This window comes from Pogoniulus pusillus, chromosome 1 (genome assembly GCF_015220805.1).
Source record: "Pogoniulus pusillus isolate bPogPus1 chromosome 1, bPogPus1.pri, whole genome shotgun sequence".
Lineage (NCBI taxonomy): Eukaryota > Metazoa > Chordata > Aves > Piciformes > Lybiidae > Pogoniulus > Pogoniulus pusillus.
The window spans coordinates 7,316,247-7,331,178 of record NC_087264.1 but is presented as its reverse complement, the minus strand read 5'-3'; the positions used below and the strand labels follow the sequence as shown (position 1 = coordinate 7,331,178).

Genomic DNA, 14,932 nt, shown 5'->3' with positions numbered 1-14,932 from the left:
GAAAAGTAAATGGATAATGCTGTGAAGCACTTAAGATGTGATGGTGAAAAGCTCTAAAGGCAGCATGCTAAGAGTGGTATTTCTTCTCCAAAGCTTGAGCTGGACAGTATATAAGGAGTATTTTGAGGTGGGAATTGATAGTTGGAGCATACACTGCCCATTGTGTGTGCTGACTGAGGCAGCTGCACTGCAGAAGTGAAAAGAAAACCAACCTTAAAGCATGTTACTGCATAATTAAAAACTGGGTTATGAAGCATAAGCACAAAGAAAACAAGAAATAGCCTTGCTCTGATCATTGCAGTTCTGAACAACTGACCTTGCAGCCTTAATAGGCTTCTTCTAATGTTGTTTCTTGTGGGGTGTGTGTGTCCATGTGCGTCCGAGTAGCTGGGGACACTCAACAGTATGCACATATCCATTACTTAGGAGCTGGGGTTGTTTAGCCTGGAGAAGAGGAGGCTCAGGGCTGACCTCATTGCTGTCTGCTACTACCTGAAGGGAGGCTGTAGCCAGGTGGGGGTTGGTCTCTTCTGCCAGGCAACAGAACAGGGGGACACAGTCTCAAGTTGTGCCGGGGAAAGTATAGGCTGGATGTTAGGAGGAAGTTGTTGCCAGAGAGAGTGATTGGCATTGGAATGGGCTGCCCAGGGAGGTGGTGGAGGCACCGTCCCTGGAGGTGTTGAAGAAAAGCCTGGCTGAGGCACTTAGTGCCATGGTCTAGTTTACTGGATAGGGCTGGGTGCTAGGTTGCACTGGATGATCTTGGAGGTCTCTTCCAACCTGGTTGATTCTATGATTCTATGATTTAGTTTGGATATCACACCCAGAAAATAAACACATGCATAAACCCAACAAAAATATCACTGACTCATCATCCACACGTTCACCTCTTTTCTGCCTTTTGTTTCTTCTTGCTGTTTCAAGTCTCTGTCTTCCATGCCCACCATATTAATTTCCTCCTCATTTCCAATGGGCAGTTAAATGGTTTCTCTGGGAATATTAGACTCTGTGTGCACACTGCTGTTTGTATTAGACATACAAGCACAGAACTCAATTTCACCGTAGTTAATACTTAGCACATGACTACACCATTTACCTGCCAAGTACCTCTGCCTGCTCATTAAAAACAGGCTTATGCTATATGAATGGAACAAATAATTTCCTTAGGCATAAGACTGTGAACATCAGTGTGGCTTTTCACTTCAGAGTTCTGCAAAACTGGAGCTCCTAATTCCTTGGTTTCTGCAGCTTCCGTTTTCATGTATCAACATTGCTGCATTTTGGTCCCATTCATCCAAAGCTAAGGGTGGTTTGATAGTTGCACTGTAACTTCTGGAGAGATACCACATCCACCTCACATCACCATCTTCCTGGGACACCAGCATCAGCCTTGTCCCAGATTCAGAGTCCTGTGGCCTGGCTACCTGCCACAGTCTGTGGTGACTACATCCACAAACTGGCTAAAGGTGTTTGACAGGCAAAGGCAGAACCAGCTACTGAGTCCAGACCAAAGGTCTGAGGGAAGTGAGCAGGCAAGGATTGCCTAGAACTGCTGGTGAGAGTGCAAGCTGCTTTTGGAAAGCCAGAAGAACCAGCTGCACATTCTTTTACTGAAATCCTCATGCAGTTAGTCCCTCTGCATGGTTTTATCAGATGAGATTGTAGGGGGAGGTATAGGTGTGATATTAGGAGGAAGTTCTTCACAGAGAGATTGATTCGCCATTGGAATGGGGCTGCCACCATCCCTGGAGGTGTTGAAGCAAAGCCTGGCTAAGGCACTTGGTGCCATGGTCTAGTTGATTGTCTAGGGCTGGGTGCTAGGTTGGCCTGGATGACCTTGGAGGTCTCTTCCAACCTGGTTGAGTCTGTGATTCTGTAACATTAGCAGTTGTCAGCTACTTTCATGCTGCTAGGCATTTGTTTTGTGCTCCTCACAATCAACCTTTTGTTATTGTCATGACTCTAACAGCAAGGAAGAAGTCTCTAAATGTACCTCATACTCAATAGGTGTTTTCAAAATTTTCATTTTGATTCTCTGTTCTGAGGTGCTCAGAAATCTATGGAGCTTTACAAAAATGTCACAGCCTACTTTCTAGTTCTTCTGCAGGATATAATGACCATCTAACTGCTATAGAATTAGTGTAGGTGCCATAGGTTGGGAACCATAGAGTTAAAAATCCTCTAGGGACTACATTCTATGATTCTGTTCAATGCCATAATTCTGCTATTTCTTTTAAGATGGCAGTTCTCCTGTCATTGAATCATAGAATCAACCAGGTTAGAAGAGACCTCCAAGATCATCCAGTCCAACCTAGCACCCAGCCCTAGCCAGTCAATCAGACCATGGCACTAAGTGCCTCAGCCAGGCTTTTCTTGAACACCTCCAGGGAAGGTGACTCCACCACCTCCCTGGGCAGCCCATTCCAATGCCAATCACTCTCTCTGCCAACAACTTCCTCCTAACATCCAGCCTAGACCTCCCCTGGCACAACTTGAGACTGTGTCCCCTTGTTCTATTGGTGGTTGCCTGGGAGAAGAGATCAACCCTCACCTGGCTACAGCCTCTCTTTAGGTAGTTGTAGACAGCAATGAGATCACCTCTGAGCCTCCTCTTCTCTAGGCTAAACAACCCCAGCTCCCTCAACCTCTCTCTCCTGCTTGCTGTCTCTGGTAGGAGCTACTTATCTTGGTAAACATGTAAGGAGTGGGCTTGATTGTGGACTCCAGAGACCTTGTTTGGGCCTATGGGTGGCAGAGGAACTGGGGCTGGGGGTAGGGAGAAAAGGAGCATTGGGGGTTGTAGATGTAATTTTGAGTAGGAGGAAGGTCTAAGGGGGTTGCTATGGACTGCTGTATATTCTCTGTGTTTTTTCTGCATCTTTCTTTTCAAATACAATTCTGTATTCCTTTCCAATTCATTTGAGAGCATCTCATTCTGTCTGCTCTTTAAAAACCTCTGACATGTAAGGAAATACATGAATACAGATGTAGTAGACACAAGGTCTTGTCTATTCATTTCTGTGAGGTTTGAACATAATTGTTGTGAAAAAAAAACCCCAAACATTTAATTTGTTTGTTGTTTGTTTGTTTGTTTGTTTGTTTTTATGGAGATTTTTTAGCTTATCAGAAGTTTTAGTTAATCTTCTATGTGCAGTGCTGGGGATGGGAGTAAAGACTTGCTGGTCTCACTTCTCTTTCACCAGGCTGCATTTGTATGTTTGCAGATACATAGTGAATGAGGTCTGCAGCAGGAAAGTAAGGAGGCTGCCAAATGAGAAATAAACATGGTTTTGAAAGAAGTAGGTTTACATTTTTGGACACGGCCTGGCAAAAAGAAATGCTGCTTTCAGCTATGACATGATTGCAAGGCTGTCAGTTCAACCACACAACCGCTTTCACAGGGAGTGACAGAACATATTTGAGGATGCTTGCCAGTGAAAAGCAGGGCAACCAAGACCCCTAAACCCCAGGGGGTTTCTCTAATGCCCTGCCTGAAATACACAGCACTAGCTCTTTTGGAAGGGAGCTTCTCTTCTGTGCTACTTTGAAGCAAGGTAGAATGTTTTGGTGAGAGGAACTAGATCATAGGCTGTGAAAAGAAAAGCAATGTTGATGTCTGCTCCCCTCAGAGTCTTGCTGAAGAAGAAATGAAAACATTAGATAACACTCTCACCATTTTTTTTTGTCTCACTCTGCCTTGGGTTTCTGACTGAGCTGCAGCTCCCTAACCTCACCTTCCACCTTCCACTCACCTTTGCTTCTTAACCTCTTGGCTGAACCTCCATTCTTCTTTAGGACTGGGGTAAGGTTGAGAGGGGCAGGGGGAAGGTGCAGGGGTGGTTGAGAGCCCCTCCTGGGGACTCAGGTTTCTGGGAGGGGAGTTGTGCTTCTGTATTACTTTTTACCTTGTATATTTCTGTCTATAACTGTATATACTGTAAATATCTGCTTGTATATTGTGCTAGCTGTAAATAAATAGCTTCATTTATATTCTCAGAGCTGGCTGAGACTAGTCTGGGCAACTTCTGAAGTGGGGGGGGGAGGGGAACACCCAAACCATCACATTTTCTCAGTTCTATTCAAAATACATCTTTAACTGCTGACCTGCAACCATTTGCTGCAGTGACATTTTGAACTGCTTCAACAGGTATAGGTACTGCTAACTGTAACCTAAGCACAAGCGAGAATGACTTCACATTTCTTGGTCCAGGATGTGACAACAATCTCTTGGTTCTTGCACAAGCCAACACACAAAATCCAGTTCCTGAATGGTGGAAGAAAGCTTCTTCAGCAATGGAAAAGGAATTAAAAAGTCCTATACCACTCTTGATTTTCCTTAAAAGAAAGACTACCAAAAAACTATTGTCTCTTACAGGAAAATTTATCCCCTCTCTAAAATTCCTGTCTGGTGCTGTTATTGGGACAACAAGAGGAACCAGCTTGGCTGTGTCTCCACCTCAGTGATGCAGGAAAGAGTAAAGGCAAATGGGTCATGCGAGGGTGGATCAGGGGTTTTTAAATACTGCTGTTTCATATGTGGAAGTGAAATACATTGCTGCATCTGGAAAAGCTGGCCTGCCCAACTGTATAATCACCGTGCTGCTGCAAGCAAAATCTACTCAAGAGGCAGGTCTATGCTATAGGCTTCTGCCTGCATAAATAACACGGATGAGAGAAGCAGAGAGATGTGATACCTGACCCACATAGGTGTGTGAAAGAAGCTTTACTAGCACAACTTGTTTCACTGTGGGGTAGGGAGGGGTGATAACTTTCCTGTGATGAACAGCTACAGAACATAATTTTGCTGCTGTAAGAGCATCCACATGCTTTGCTGGTTTAATGTCACAGGATTTCCCATGTGCCGAGGAACAGTGTCCGTGATGAAGGCAGAGATTAGACCACCGTGCACTTTATAAAGGGACACAGTAAGGAAAACTTGTGCCAAGCACAGGGAAAAGGAGGAGAAATGTGGAAGACCTTTTGAACAAGTAGGTTTGAAGTGCTATTACATTGCAAGGCACTGACAAGACTGGAAAAGGAACTTTAAGATGAAGTATGCATGCTGGGTCTAAGTGCATGGTTTTTCATGTGACACCTTGCATTTAACACAAGGGCCAAGATGAGAAATGTGAATTCCCTGAACACTTTTCTCCTGTTCTTCTTATGTACCTTGGGAGGGAAAAAAATCATGGTCTGATCCCGAGATGCCTCATCACCTTCACAGTTGTCAGCCCTTTGGCTGCATCCCACAGTGCCCCAAACCTTCAAGAAGAACATTTCAAATAAATGACAGGCAACTCCCAAGGGAAAGGCTGTTCAGCCTGCAGGGCTCTACCCAGTGTCTTCCAAGAGATAAAAGGAATGCTGCTGGAATATATTCATTCCTGTCTAAGATGGTATCATAAGGGCTGCAGCCTGTCTGCTACGTCCTCTGTGCAGAACTTCAAACAGACGCTCTGGAAGTGGCAGGGCATGGGGCTGACTCACCCAGCCGGCTGGGTGGACACAACCAGTCCAAGCACGTCTCAGCTTTCCAGCTCCTGAGCAGCTTGCCCTCAGACAGCTTTCCTGTCCTCAGCTTGCTCCAAGGGTTCTTACATGGCACATTATTTTAGCAATGCTTTCAGCTTTGTCTTTTTTTGGCTCTTCCCTCTCCCCTGCAAAGCAATGGTGGGGAATTGCTGGGTGACCTGCATCACACCCAGGAGTGAGTGCTTTGCATTGCTCCACACCTGGCTGCACCAATAAAGCAGGGTGCTAAGGTGCTTAAGGGGTTTAATTGGGGTGATTAAATTCTCCAGTATTAATGCTTAAGGTGTTCCTCTATATTAAATAATCCTATTCATATAAACTCGATCAGCAAATATAAGGAGCCATCAAAAGTGAATACTGTAGTTACACAAGTCAAAACCACTTCATATCCTTCCCATGGGCTTGGTCTCCAGCACAGTCCTGTTTCAACAAAGTTCAGAAGCACAGGTTCACAATTGTGACAGAAGGAGCTGAGTCAGGAGAGTACAAAGCAAGAGAAACACTGAGCGTGGAAGCAACAAAACTGCAGATTCTAGACAAGTTTATTCTACTGCCTTTCCAAGTGAATTTGAAACTACTCCCCAGAACTCCATGTACGTGCACACTAAACAGACCTATTTGCAAACGAGGAGCAGCATTTTCCCCTCTGACATTCACTTTATTTCTGTAAGAAACTGAGGGGTAAAAATACAAAGCCTCTGGAGTCAGCAGTAACTTTCCACTACCAGGATCCAAGTTCCCTCTGCAGTGAATACAATGGACTGAAAATCAGCTCAAAGTTACTGTTTCATGAACTAAGTGCATCTAGCTCTGAGCCATTCCAAGTTTTCTGCCTCTCACATTTTGGAGGGTGGCTCATATATTTGAAAAGCTACTTTGTGTGTCAAGACTTCAGATCTTTTCCCAATAGTATGTCAGTAGAAGCTTCTCATCCTTTATATAACCTACACACAGTCTAGGTGTGTTCATACCAAAATATATATCCCTTTCCTAGGTAAAAATAATGCCATTATGCCAGTGTTAATTTGTGTCCTCAGCCTCTGGGGTGTTTTAACCATCTGGATGGGTACTTCACTTCTGTGGTCTTTTATTCCCTGCCTGCCACGCACTTAATGGACACAGAACAGCAGTGGCCAAGGTGAGAGGAAGGAGAGAACAGGCCTGTGACAAAACTACCTGCTGTGTGCATTTAGCTACTTGAGCTTTGCAGTACACTTAAATAGATGTTTGGGGGAAACAAGAAGAAAAAATAATGTGTTTAATAACTGGGAAGCAACACTGAGGAATGCATACCAAGGGCTGAGAAGTAAAGGAAACTATGTGGCAAGGGCAATTGCCCGTGAATTAATAGAACAGAAAAAATATAGTTACCCTACATCTACAGTGAGCATGGGAGCTACCTTATTGTCAGGCCATAGGAGTGGGATTTCAGTTAGGGAGAGTCTATCTGACACTGTACTACAGTTTGCAGCAGCAATTTTTCACTTAGAGATAACCTACTGCTATTCAAAGATGTGCTTACCTATTAGTTCCCAGGGAAAAAAAGCACTAAAAAGTCACATTCTTAGGAGTTAAAAGCCAGAAACCAAGAAGCTGATTGCTGGGAAAATGCTGTCTGCCTACAGATCAAGAGCACCCAGACTGATTGTAGCCTTTCCACATCTGACTGAAGCACTCAGCAGGTGCTGAAGCTGCCGTACATGACTTCTCAAACCTCGCTGCGATGGCATTGCCGTTTACCTACAAACCATTCAATAAACTTGAAGTGGTTTTGCATCATTTGTGGCAGCAGCTTTTTTTACAAAGCCTCATGTTCCCCCCGTGGCAACTTTCTGAGACCAGCAAAAAGAAACCCACAGTAAGTATCCCAGCAAACTTGTTGAGACAAATCCTAAGTGAACCAGCATCCCTGATGATAATACGAAACAAGCTGATTGTTGTCTGCTCTCTCATCACGAAGTATTTTATATACACACACGTATGATCTACTAACATCAGCAATCGGAGTCCTGAAAGTTCTTTGGGGCAGGGAGAGTCAGCAAGGCAGCGCTCGCCTTGCTGCCCAGCACACCAACACTCCCACTCAAGCGAGCGACCAAACAAACACACGGCGGCTGACTCCCTTCAGCTGCCCACTGCTCTGCGGTTTTTTCCCTTAAAGGACAAGCCAGTCCAAAATGTGCATGTCATCAGCCTCCTCCACTAGAGCTCATTAACTCACAGCCTCTCAGACTCTAAACACCGCCTGCCTTTTTGCTTTCTGAAACAAACGAGCTGCTCTAGAGACAGATTTTTCAGTAAAGCCAGATGAGCTTAACTGCTACAGATGCTGCCTTTTCTATCAAGTCCGGAGTCCCCGCTTCTCACTGGGCACCCCCAGCTCTCGGGGTAGTTGTACTTCTGATCATCTTAAGGGGGCAAAAACACCCATCACATTCATTAAAGCATTGAAAGCTCAGCTTGCATGCTAGCAACGCAAAAATAACTCAGCAGTTTATATAGCTGGCCACAAAGCAGAGTCTATTTTACCGAGCCCTGCTGCCTGCCAAGCAGAACTATTTTTGCTGTGCTTATTTCCCCACTGCCTTACTTCCCTGACAAGCACGCAAACCTCCCCGCGCCTCCACCGCCGGAGCGGCTCAGCTGGGCGCTATCGCTCAAGCCGCAAGTTACAAACGAAGCGCAGATCCTGCCCAAAAACAACACCCCCAACTTAGCGAAAACTTTCCCCTGCTGCGTTTACACTACCCCCAGGGCTCGACGTCTCCGATACCCATACACCCCCTCCCCAGCACCCTGTAGGGGAAGGCAGCTCGCCTCCTACGCCGGGCAGCCTCGCTTCAAGCCAGCCACCCCACCCCAGTACACACTATCGAGCCTCACCCCGTTTCAGCTCCAACTGCCCTTTACGGGGCACTGGCTGCCCCTCCAGAACCAAGCAAACCCCCACCCCCCTACTGCCCCTGCACAGACAGGAAGAAGATAGTTTTATGCTTTAAATAAATTTTATTTATTACCAAAATTTCCAGGAGCCAAATTTGGCATGGGTCTTTAATCTTCTGCAAAGATTTTTCATGCATAACTTGAAACTTGTCAACTGCAACAGCCAAGTGCTTACTTTAGAAGAGACACTCAGAGACAAAACATCCAGAATACAAACAGCTGTATCTGAATTAACAAAACTTGTCTATTACTAACCTTATAAAGCTGGGCGTGCCTTCCCTTTTATCAAAACCAAGCTGACAGATCTGCCTTTATACACGCCCAACAGAATAAACTCTGTTCTCGGCAAGAACGTTCTCCTTAAATGTTAGAAAAAATACAAAGCAAAGAATGGAGTGACTGTCCATAAATCAGTCCGTGCTTCAGTCCTCTTTAATCTACTTCTTCAATGGTCGGGCCCCCAGAGCCACCTGCACCAGCCCCTCCAGCTCCCTGGTACAATTTTGTGACAATTGGGTTGCAGAGTTTCTCCAGCTCTTTCTGCTTGTGCTCATACTCTTCCTTCTCAGCCATCTGGTTGCGATCGAGCCAAGAGACCACCTCCCGGCACTTGTCGAGCACTTTCTGCTTGTCCTGGTCACTGATCTTTCCCTTCAGTTTATCATCCTCTACCGTTTGCTTCATGTTGTAAGTGTAGGACTCGAGGGAATTCTTGGCTGCCACTCGATCTCGGTTAGCTTCATCTTCTGCTTTGTATTTTTCTGCTTCTTGCACCATGCGATCAATGTCATCTTTGCTAAGCCGGCCCTTGTCATTGGTGATGGTGATCTTGTTCTCCTTACCCGTGCTCTTGTCCACAGCACTGACATTCAGGATACCATTGGCATCAATGTCAAAAGTGACCTCAATCTGGGGGACTCCACGGGGTGCAGGGGGGATGCCCGTTAGGTCAAATTTGCCCAGTAAGTTGTTGTCCTTTGTCATGGCCCTCTCACCCTCATACACCTGGACCAGGACACTACTCTGGTTGTCAGAGTAGGTGGTGAAGGTCTGAGTTTGTTTAGTGGGAATGGTGGTGTTGCGCTTGATGAGAGCAGTCATCACTCCACCAGCTGTCTCAATGCCCAGGGACAGAGGGGTGACATCCAACAGCAGCAGATCCTGCACATTCTCAGACTTGTCTCCCATAAGGATAGCTGCTTGCACAGCAGCACCATATGCAACAGCCTCATCAGGGTTGATGCTCTTGTTGAGCTCTTTGCCATTGAAGAAGTCCTGTAGAAGCTTTTGGATCTTGGGGATACGAGTGGAGCCACCCACCAGCACAATCTCCTGGATCTGGCCCTTGTCTAGCTTGGCATCACGGAGAGCCTTCTCCACTGGTTCCAGGGTGCCACGGAAGAGATCTGCATTGAGCTCCTCGAAGCGGGCACGGGTAATGGAGGTGTAGAAGTCAATGCCCTCGAAGAGGGAGTCAATCTCAATGCTAGCTTGTGTGGAAGAGCTGAGGGTGCGCTTTGCTCTCTCACAAGCTGTACGCAGTCGCCTCACTGCTCGCTTGTTGCCAGCAATGTCACGCTTGTGCTTGCGTTTGAATTCTTCCACAAAATGGTTCACCATGCGGTTGTCAAAGTCCTCCCCACCCAGGTGGGTATCACCAGCTGTGGACTTCACCTCAAAGATGCCATCCTCAATAGTAAGGATGGACACATCAAAAGTGCCCCCTCCCAAGTCAAAGATGAGCACATTCTTCTCTCCAGCCCTGGTACCTTTCTTGTCCAAGCCATAGGCTATAGCAGCTGCTGTAGGCTCGTTGATAATACGCATCACATTAAGACCAGTGATAGTACCAGCATCTTTGGTGGCCTGGCGCTGGGAGTCATTGAAGTAAGCAGGCACTGTGATGACAGCATTCTGCACCTTGCGGCCCAGATATGCCTCTGCAATCTCCTTCATCTTGGTAAGGACCATGGAGCTGATCTCCTCTGGGAAGAAGCTCTTCATCTCACCCTTGTACTCCACTTGTACCTTGGGTTTGCCACCCTCGTTCACCACACGGAAGGGCCAGTGTTTCATGTCAGACTGCACCGTGGGATCATCATACTTGCGGCCGATGAGACGCTTGGCATCAAAGATGGTGTTTGTAGGGTTCATAGCCACTTGGTTCTTGGCAGCATCGCCAATGAGGCGTTCTGTATCAGTGAAGGCCACATAGCTGGGTGTGGTACGGTTGCCCTGGTCGTTGGCGATGATCTCCACTTTGCCATGCTGGAAGACACCCACGCAGGAGTATGTGGTGCCTAAGTCGATGCCAATTGCTGGCCCTTTGCCAGACATGATGACAGGCTTCTCTGATCAGCTACTCACTAGCGCTCTCCTCTCCTGCCACGTCCTGTCGCTGCTCGCTGCGGCGCGCTATGCCGGCACGGCGTCGTTAGCGCTCCCTTTATAGCCGGCGCAGCCGTCTTCTGGAACCTGCCAGAACCCTGACGGCCAATCCAGACGCCCGTCTGCCGCTACTGGCCAATCGCCTCCGTCAGTTCCCGAAGAACACCCGCCCCCTAACTGCTGGCCAATCAGAACCGTGGCGCCCACCCGCCAGCCCAACCCTCCGCACCGCGCGGCGCCAGACCTAGCCTCTTCCTGCTTCTTCTCGATCCGCCTCGGCTTGTAGCCTGCGCCATCGCCCTCGGCCAATCACCACTCGCGCTTAGCATTCGCCCCGCCTCCGGCCCGAAACGCTACCAGAAAGTTCCAGTGGCGTTGACGTAAGGCTTGGGATTGACATCAGCATTATCCAATGGAGACAGGGTAGGCGGGTGGAGGGCGGGCCAGTTCCCTGGCCTGGGTGGTCTCTGTGCCACTCGTCCCGCGTTTGCAGCGGGGGGGGCGCGGCGCGGCGCTGCCTGGGGCTTGCTCTTATCGGCCCCCGCCCGGGGCGGCCGTACTGCCCGTAGTGTGCGAGTGGGAGTGCGGTGAGCGAGGAGGAAGAGGGGCTGCGCTCTCAGCTTGCCTCCCAGTGTTTGTAATTCCTGAGCGTTCGGTCCAAGGCTGCGTGTCAGCTCAGCTCAGCCCAGCTGCCAGCCGGTGGGGAATTTATCCTTATTTGGTCGCGAAGTGGCATAAATTCAGCCCTCCTCCCTACACGCCCTGTACCCACCGCACTTCTCTTGCCTCCCTCCTAGCTTACCCTCGTCTGGTGCGGGCGAAATAGCCGCCCAGTTGCCGTGGCTGCCGGCGGGGGCCGAGGTTCCGCTAGCCTAACACAGGTTGTCCGCCGCGTCAGGGGCTTCGTGCTCTCCCTCTACGGCGGAGAAAGAGTCCTGCGGTGAGCAAAAGCTGGAGCACTTTTTAGCCTTATTTCGACCGAACTTGGCAGGCTCACAGCCTTCCTGGCGCACATTCCTTCTCGGGGGCTGCTCAGGGCGGTTTCACCCCTGTCTGGCCGCTCCGAACAGCCGCCTGTATTCGCTGCTGCTGTGGCTGCGGCGGTGGTGGGCAGCCTGCCCCGGTATCAGGAGGCGATAGCATCTGGCTTTCCCGTCCCATCTCCCCCCACCCCACCCAAAAAAAAAAGCTGGACTTTCGGGGAGCCTTGTTGGCTGCCTGTTTCTGCATGGTGGCCATTCTTGAAACGCCTCCAAATTTTTGTCTGTTGTGCTAATGTAAAATGTCGTCAACGCCTCCATTTAGCAAGAGCTCTGAAGCTATTAGCTTGGAGTTAGGAAAGTGCTTTGATGAGAATAAATTAAACATGAAAATCTGCTGTGGTTCCTCCAAATTCCTCCTGACTTTGAGACAAACACTTCAAAATACTCCAGTTCTAGTAAGTGTAAATACCATGCTGAGATCTCTTTTTTTTCTCCTCGGAGGCTTAATGAGTAGCTCCTTTGGGATACCTCCTTTAGAAGTGTGCCTAAAAGTCTGCTACCCATGGGCTTTACTTGTTACCTGAGAGAAGGATTAAATACACTGTATGCTTAAAACATCTTTCATTCATTTTATCACTTCAGCATTATATATTAGCAGCTCTCATAGAAAATACCTTCCAGCTTCTCCCAGAATGGTTTGCATTCATGCAGTTATTACTGGTCAGGGTCTACCTCACATTCAAACCCACCCTTGTTTCAATTAGTGTATTTCCCAAATCCTGTTTACAAGACATGAGGATACCACCTTTTTTGTTTAGTTTGTGTGTAAGTAGTTTTGAGATGGAAGAGCTTCTGCTTCTGACAGTTAAACATTGTATATGCTTAACTAGTATTTTATGCTTAACTAGTATTTTCACAGAGCCTGGTCTTTATTTCACACGGGTTCTCACCTGGGAGAAATCCAAAAGAAGTCAATGGAAAATGGGAACCATTGGCTCTCCCTGCATCCAACAGGAGCTGCTCTGTATATACCACATGCGTATTTGTTTGATGGGGAGGTTGTCGGTTTCTCTTGTAGTTAAATCAGTCTCAGCCACTGATTCATCACTGAACTATCTCTCCCTGTAATTCACTGCTGCTTCATTCAGTGGATTGTATCATATGGAGCAAGGATAAAAGTCAAAGCAAGTTGGTTGATCCATTCTGTTTCAGCTGAGAAGTTCATGTTATTTATATCCTTGTGAGGATGTTCTTATAGAAGCACTGTTAATGTGCAAGGACTCTGTTTCGATATCTGCAGGACAAACTCAGACCCTGTTACTTCAGAGTAAAAGAAGGATCCCTGCCTCAAAAACATATATACAGAAACAAGAGGTATAGAAAACAAATGGACTAACACAGTATTGATTAGCACAATAACCAATCTCTGCAGTGAAATTAATTTGATATCATTTAAGTGTAGCTGTAATCAAACAGGTTTCAGCAGATTTAGAAGTGACATTAATTTGGCCCAAAGCTTTTGGCTGTATGGCACAAAATACATTAGCTCTAGACAAAATTTCTTTGGGGTTTCCTTCACCTAATAACTAGTACAGGCCTGCTATGGTTGTGCTGATACACAGATGTGCTGATAACCAGCTAAAGAGGTGTTTGCACTGACTGGATTACCACTTACCCTGACAGCACTCCCTCAGTCCTATTTATTCCTTCATTGGAATTGTTTTGCTGTAGTGATTTTTTTAAAGATCCTGGAGGAATGCATGAGCATATCATCTTAAAGCTAATGGTGTAAATGACACGCTTGTGGCCATTCTCAGGAAGAATCAAAAGGTCTGTAGACTCAGGCTACCAAATATTTAGCCTCTCACAGAAGCCTTTCTTCCCAACTGAACATGCAGGAGCTGTTTTCTTCTTGCACAATGATATGGATAGGTCTGAGCTGTTTTTTTAAGCTCTTGTTCCTAATCAGAAATTCACATCTTCTCACCATCACTTTGCATCTCCTAATGATGTCCTTAAAGTCCAGTTTAACTAGAAGGAGCAACCTCTAAAATCTCATTAGACTTATTCTCTCTCCTCAGCAGTTCTCTTAAGACTTGCCTACAAGCCTGCTTTTTGTCAGCAGTTCTCTTAAGACTTGCAGCACAATTTGTGAACCAACTCATCTATGCAGTCATCTTCTCATATGGGAAGAGCCACATGATTTTCTTTTATGTTGCTTCATATGCAGTCATGTTATAGGTGAGCCAAACAGACTGGTTCAGAAATTAAAGAGTGAGCTTTATGGTGAAGACTTCTGCACAAGTTTGAATTTCCTTTTAACCAAACCATTAGCTGTTATTCTCCCATCCTGAGTCTGTAAGCCATGTTTTCCTAGTAACTTCTAGTAGAGCAAATTTGTGTCCCTGGAAACAGCAGGCCTCTTTCTGTCCATTTATTTGTGTTTAGGATCGATAACACACCCATGTCTCCTGTCTGGCAGCATTATGTAATATGCTGTAGGCTATTCTCCATTACACCACCCAGCCAGAAAAAAAGAAGCAGTGAAGCAAGAGCTCAGTATCTGGAGCAGAACTGAGAACTCAACCTGTATCTTTATCTTGATAAAAGTAAGATGGTTTTTTTCCTCCACATGTTTCATGAGGCAGTGTATAAAAATAGGAGTGAATTCAAGATACAGTTCAATCAGACATCAACTTCTTGGATCATTAAAGACTGGATGAGGCACTTAGTACTATGGTCTAGTTGACTGGCTAGAGCTGGGTGCTAGGTTGGACTGGATGATCTTGGAGGTCTCTTCAACCTGGTTGATTCTATGATTAAAGCTGAAATGCAGTGGTTCATTTGACAGCTGCAGGTTGGACAATCAGAAGATCTTAGTCCCTAAATTCTGGTGTTCATTTCTCTCATCTCCATTTCCCTAGTAACACTGTGCAGAAAATTACATAAATCAGATGGTATTGGTCAGAATAAATGAATGATTTTATAATACAGAAAATCCATGCAGAAAAGTCTAAGCAGCAGCTGTTCTAAGAACAAGTAATACTTTGTCATAATACCTTTTTCATCACTGAAATTCTTTATCT

At 46.4% G+C, this 14,932-nt stretch overlaps 1 protein-coding gene across 1 annotated transcript; it reads right to left on the bottom strand.

Moving 5' to 3' along the window:
* Positions 1-8,518: 8,518 nt before the first annotated feature.
* On the bottom strand, positions 8,519-10,905 carry HSPA2 (heat shock protein family A (Hsp70) member 2). The gene has a single exon (XM_064159199.1). The coding sequence runs from the start codon at positions 10,810-10,812 to the stop codon at positions 8,908-8,910; it is 1,905 nt and encodes a 634-aa protein (XP_064015269.1). The 5' UTR covers positions 10,813-10,905; the 3' UTR covers positions 8,519-8,907.
* Positions 10,906-14,932: the final 4,027 nt, after the last annotated feature.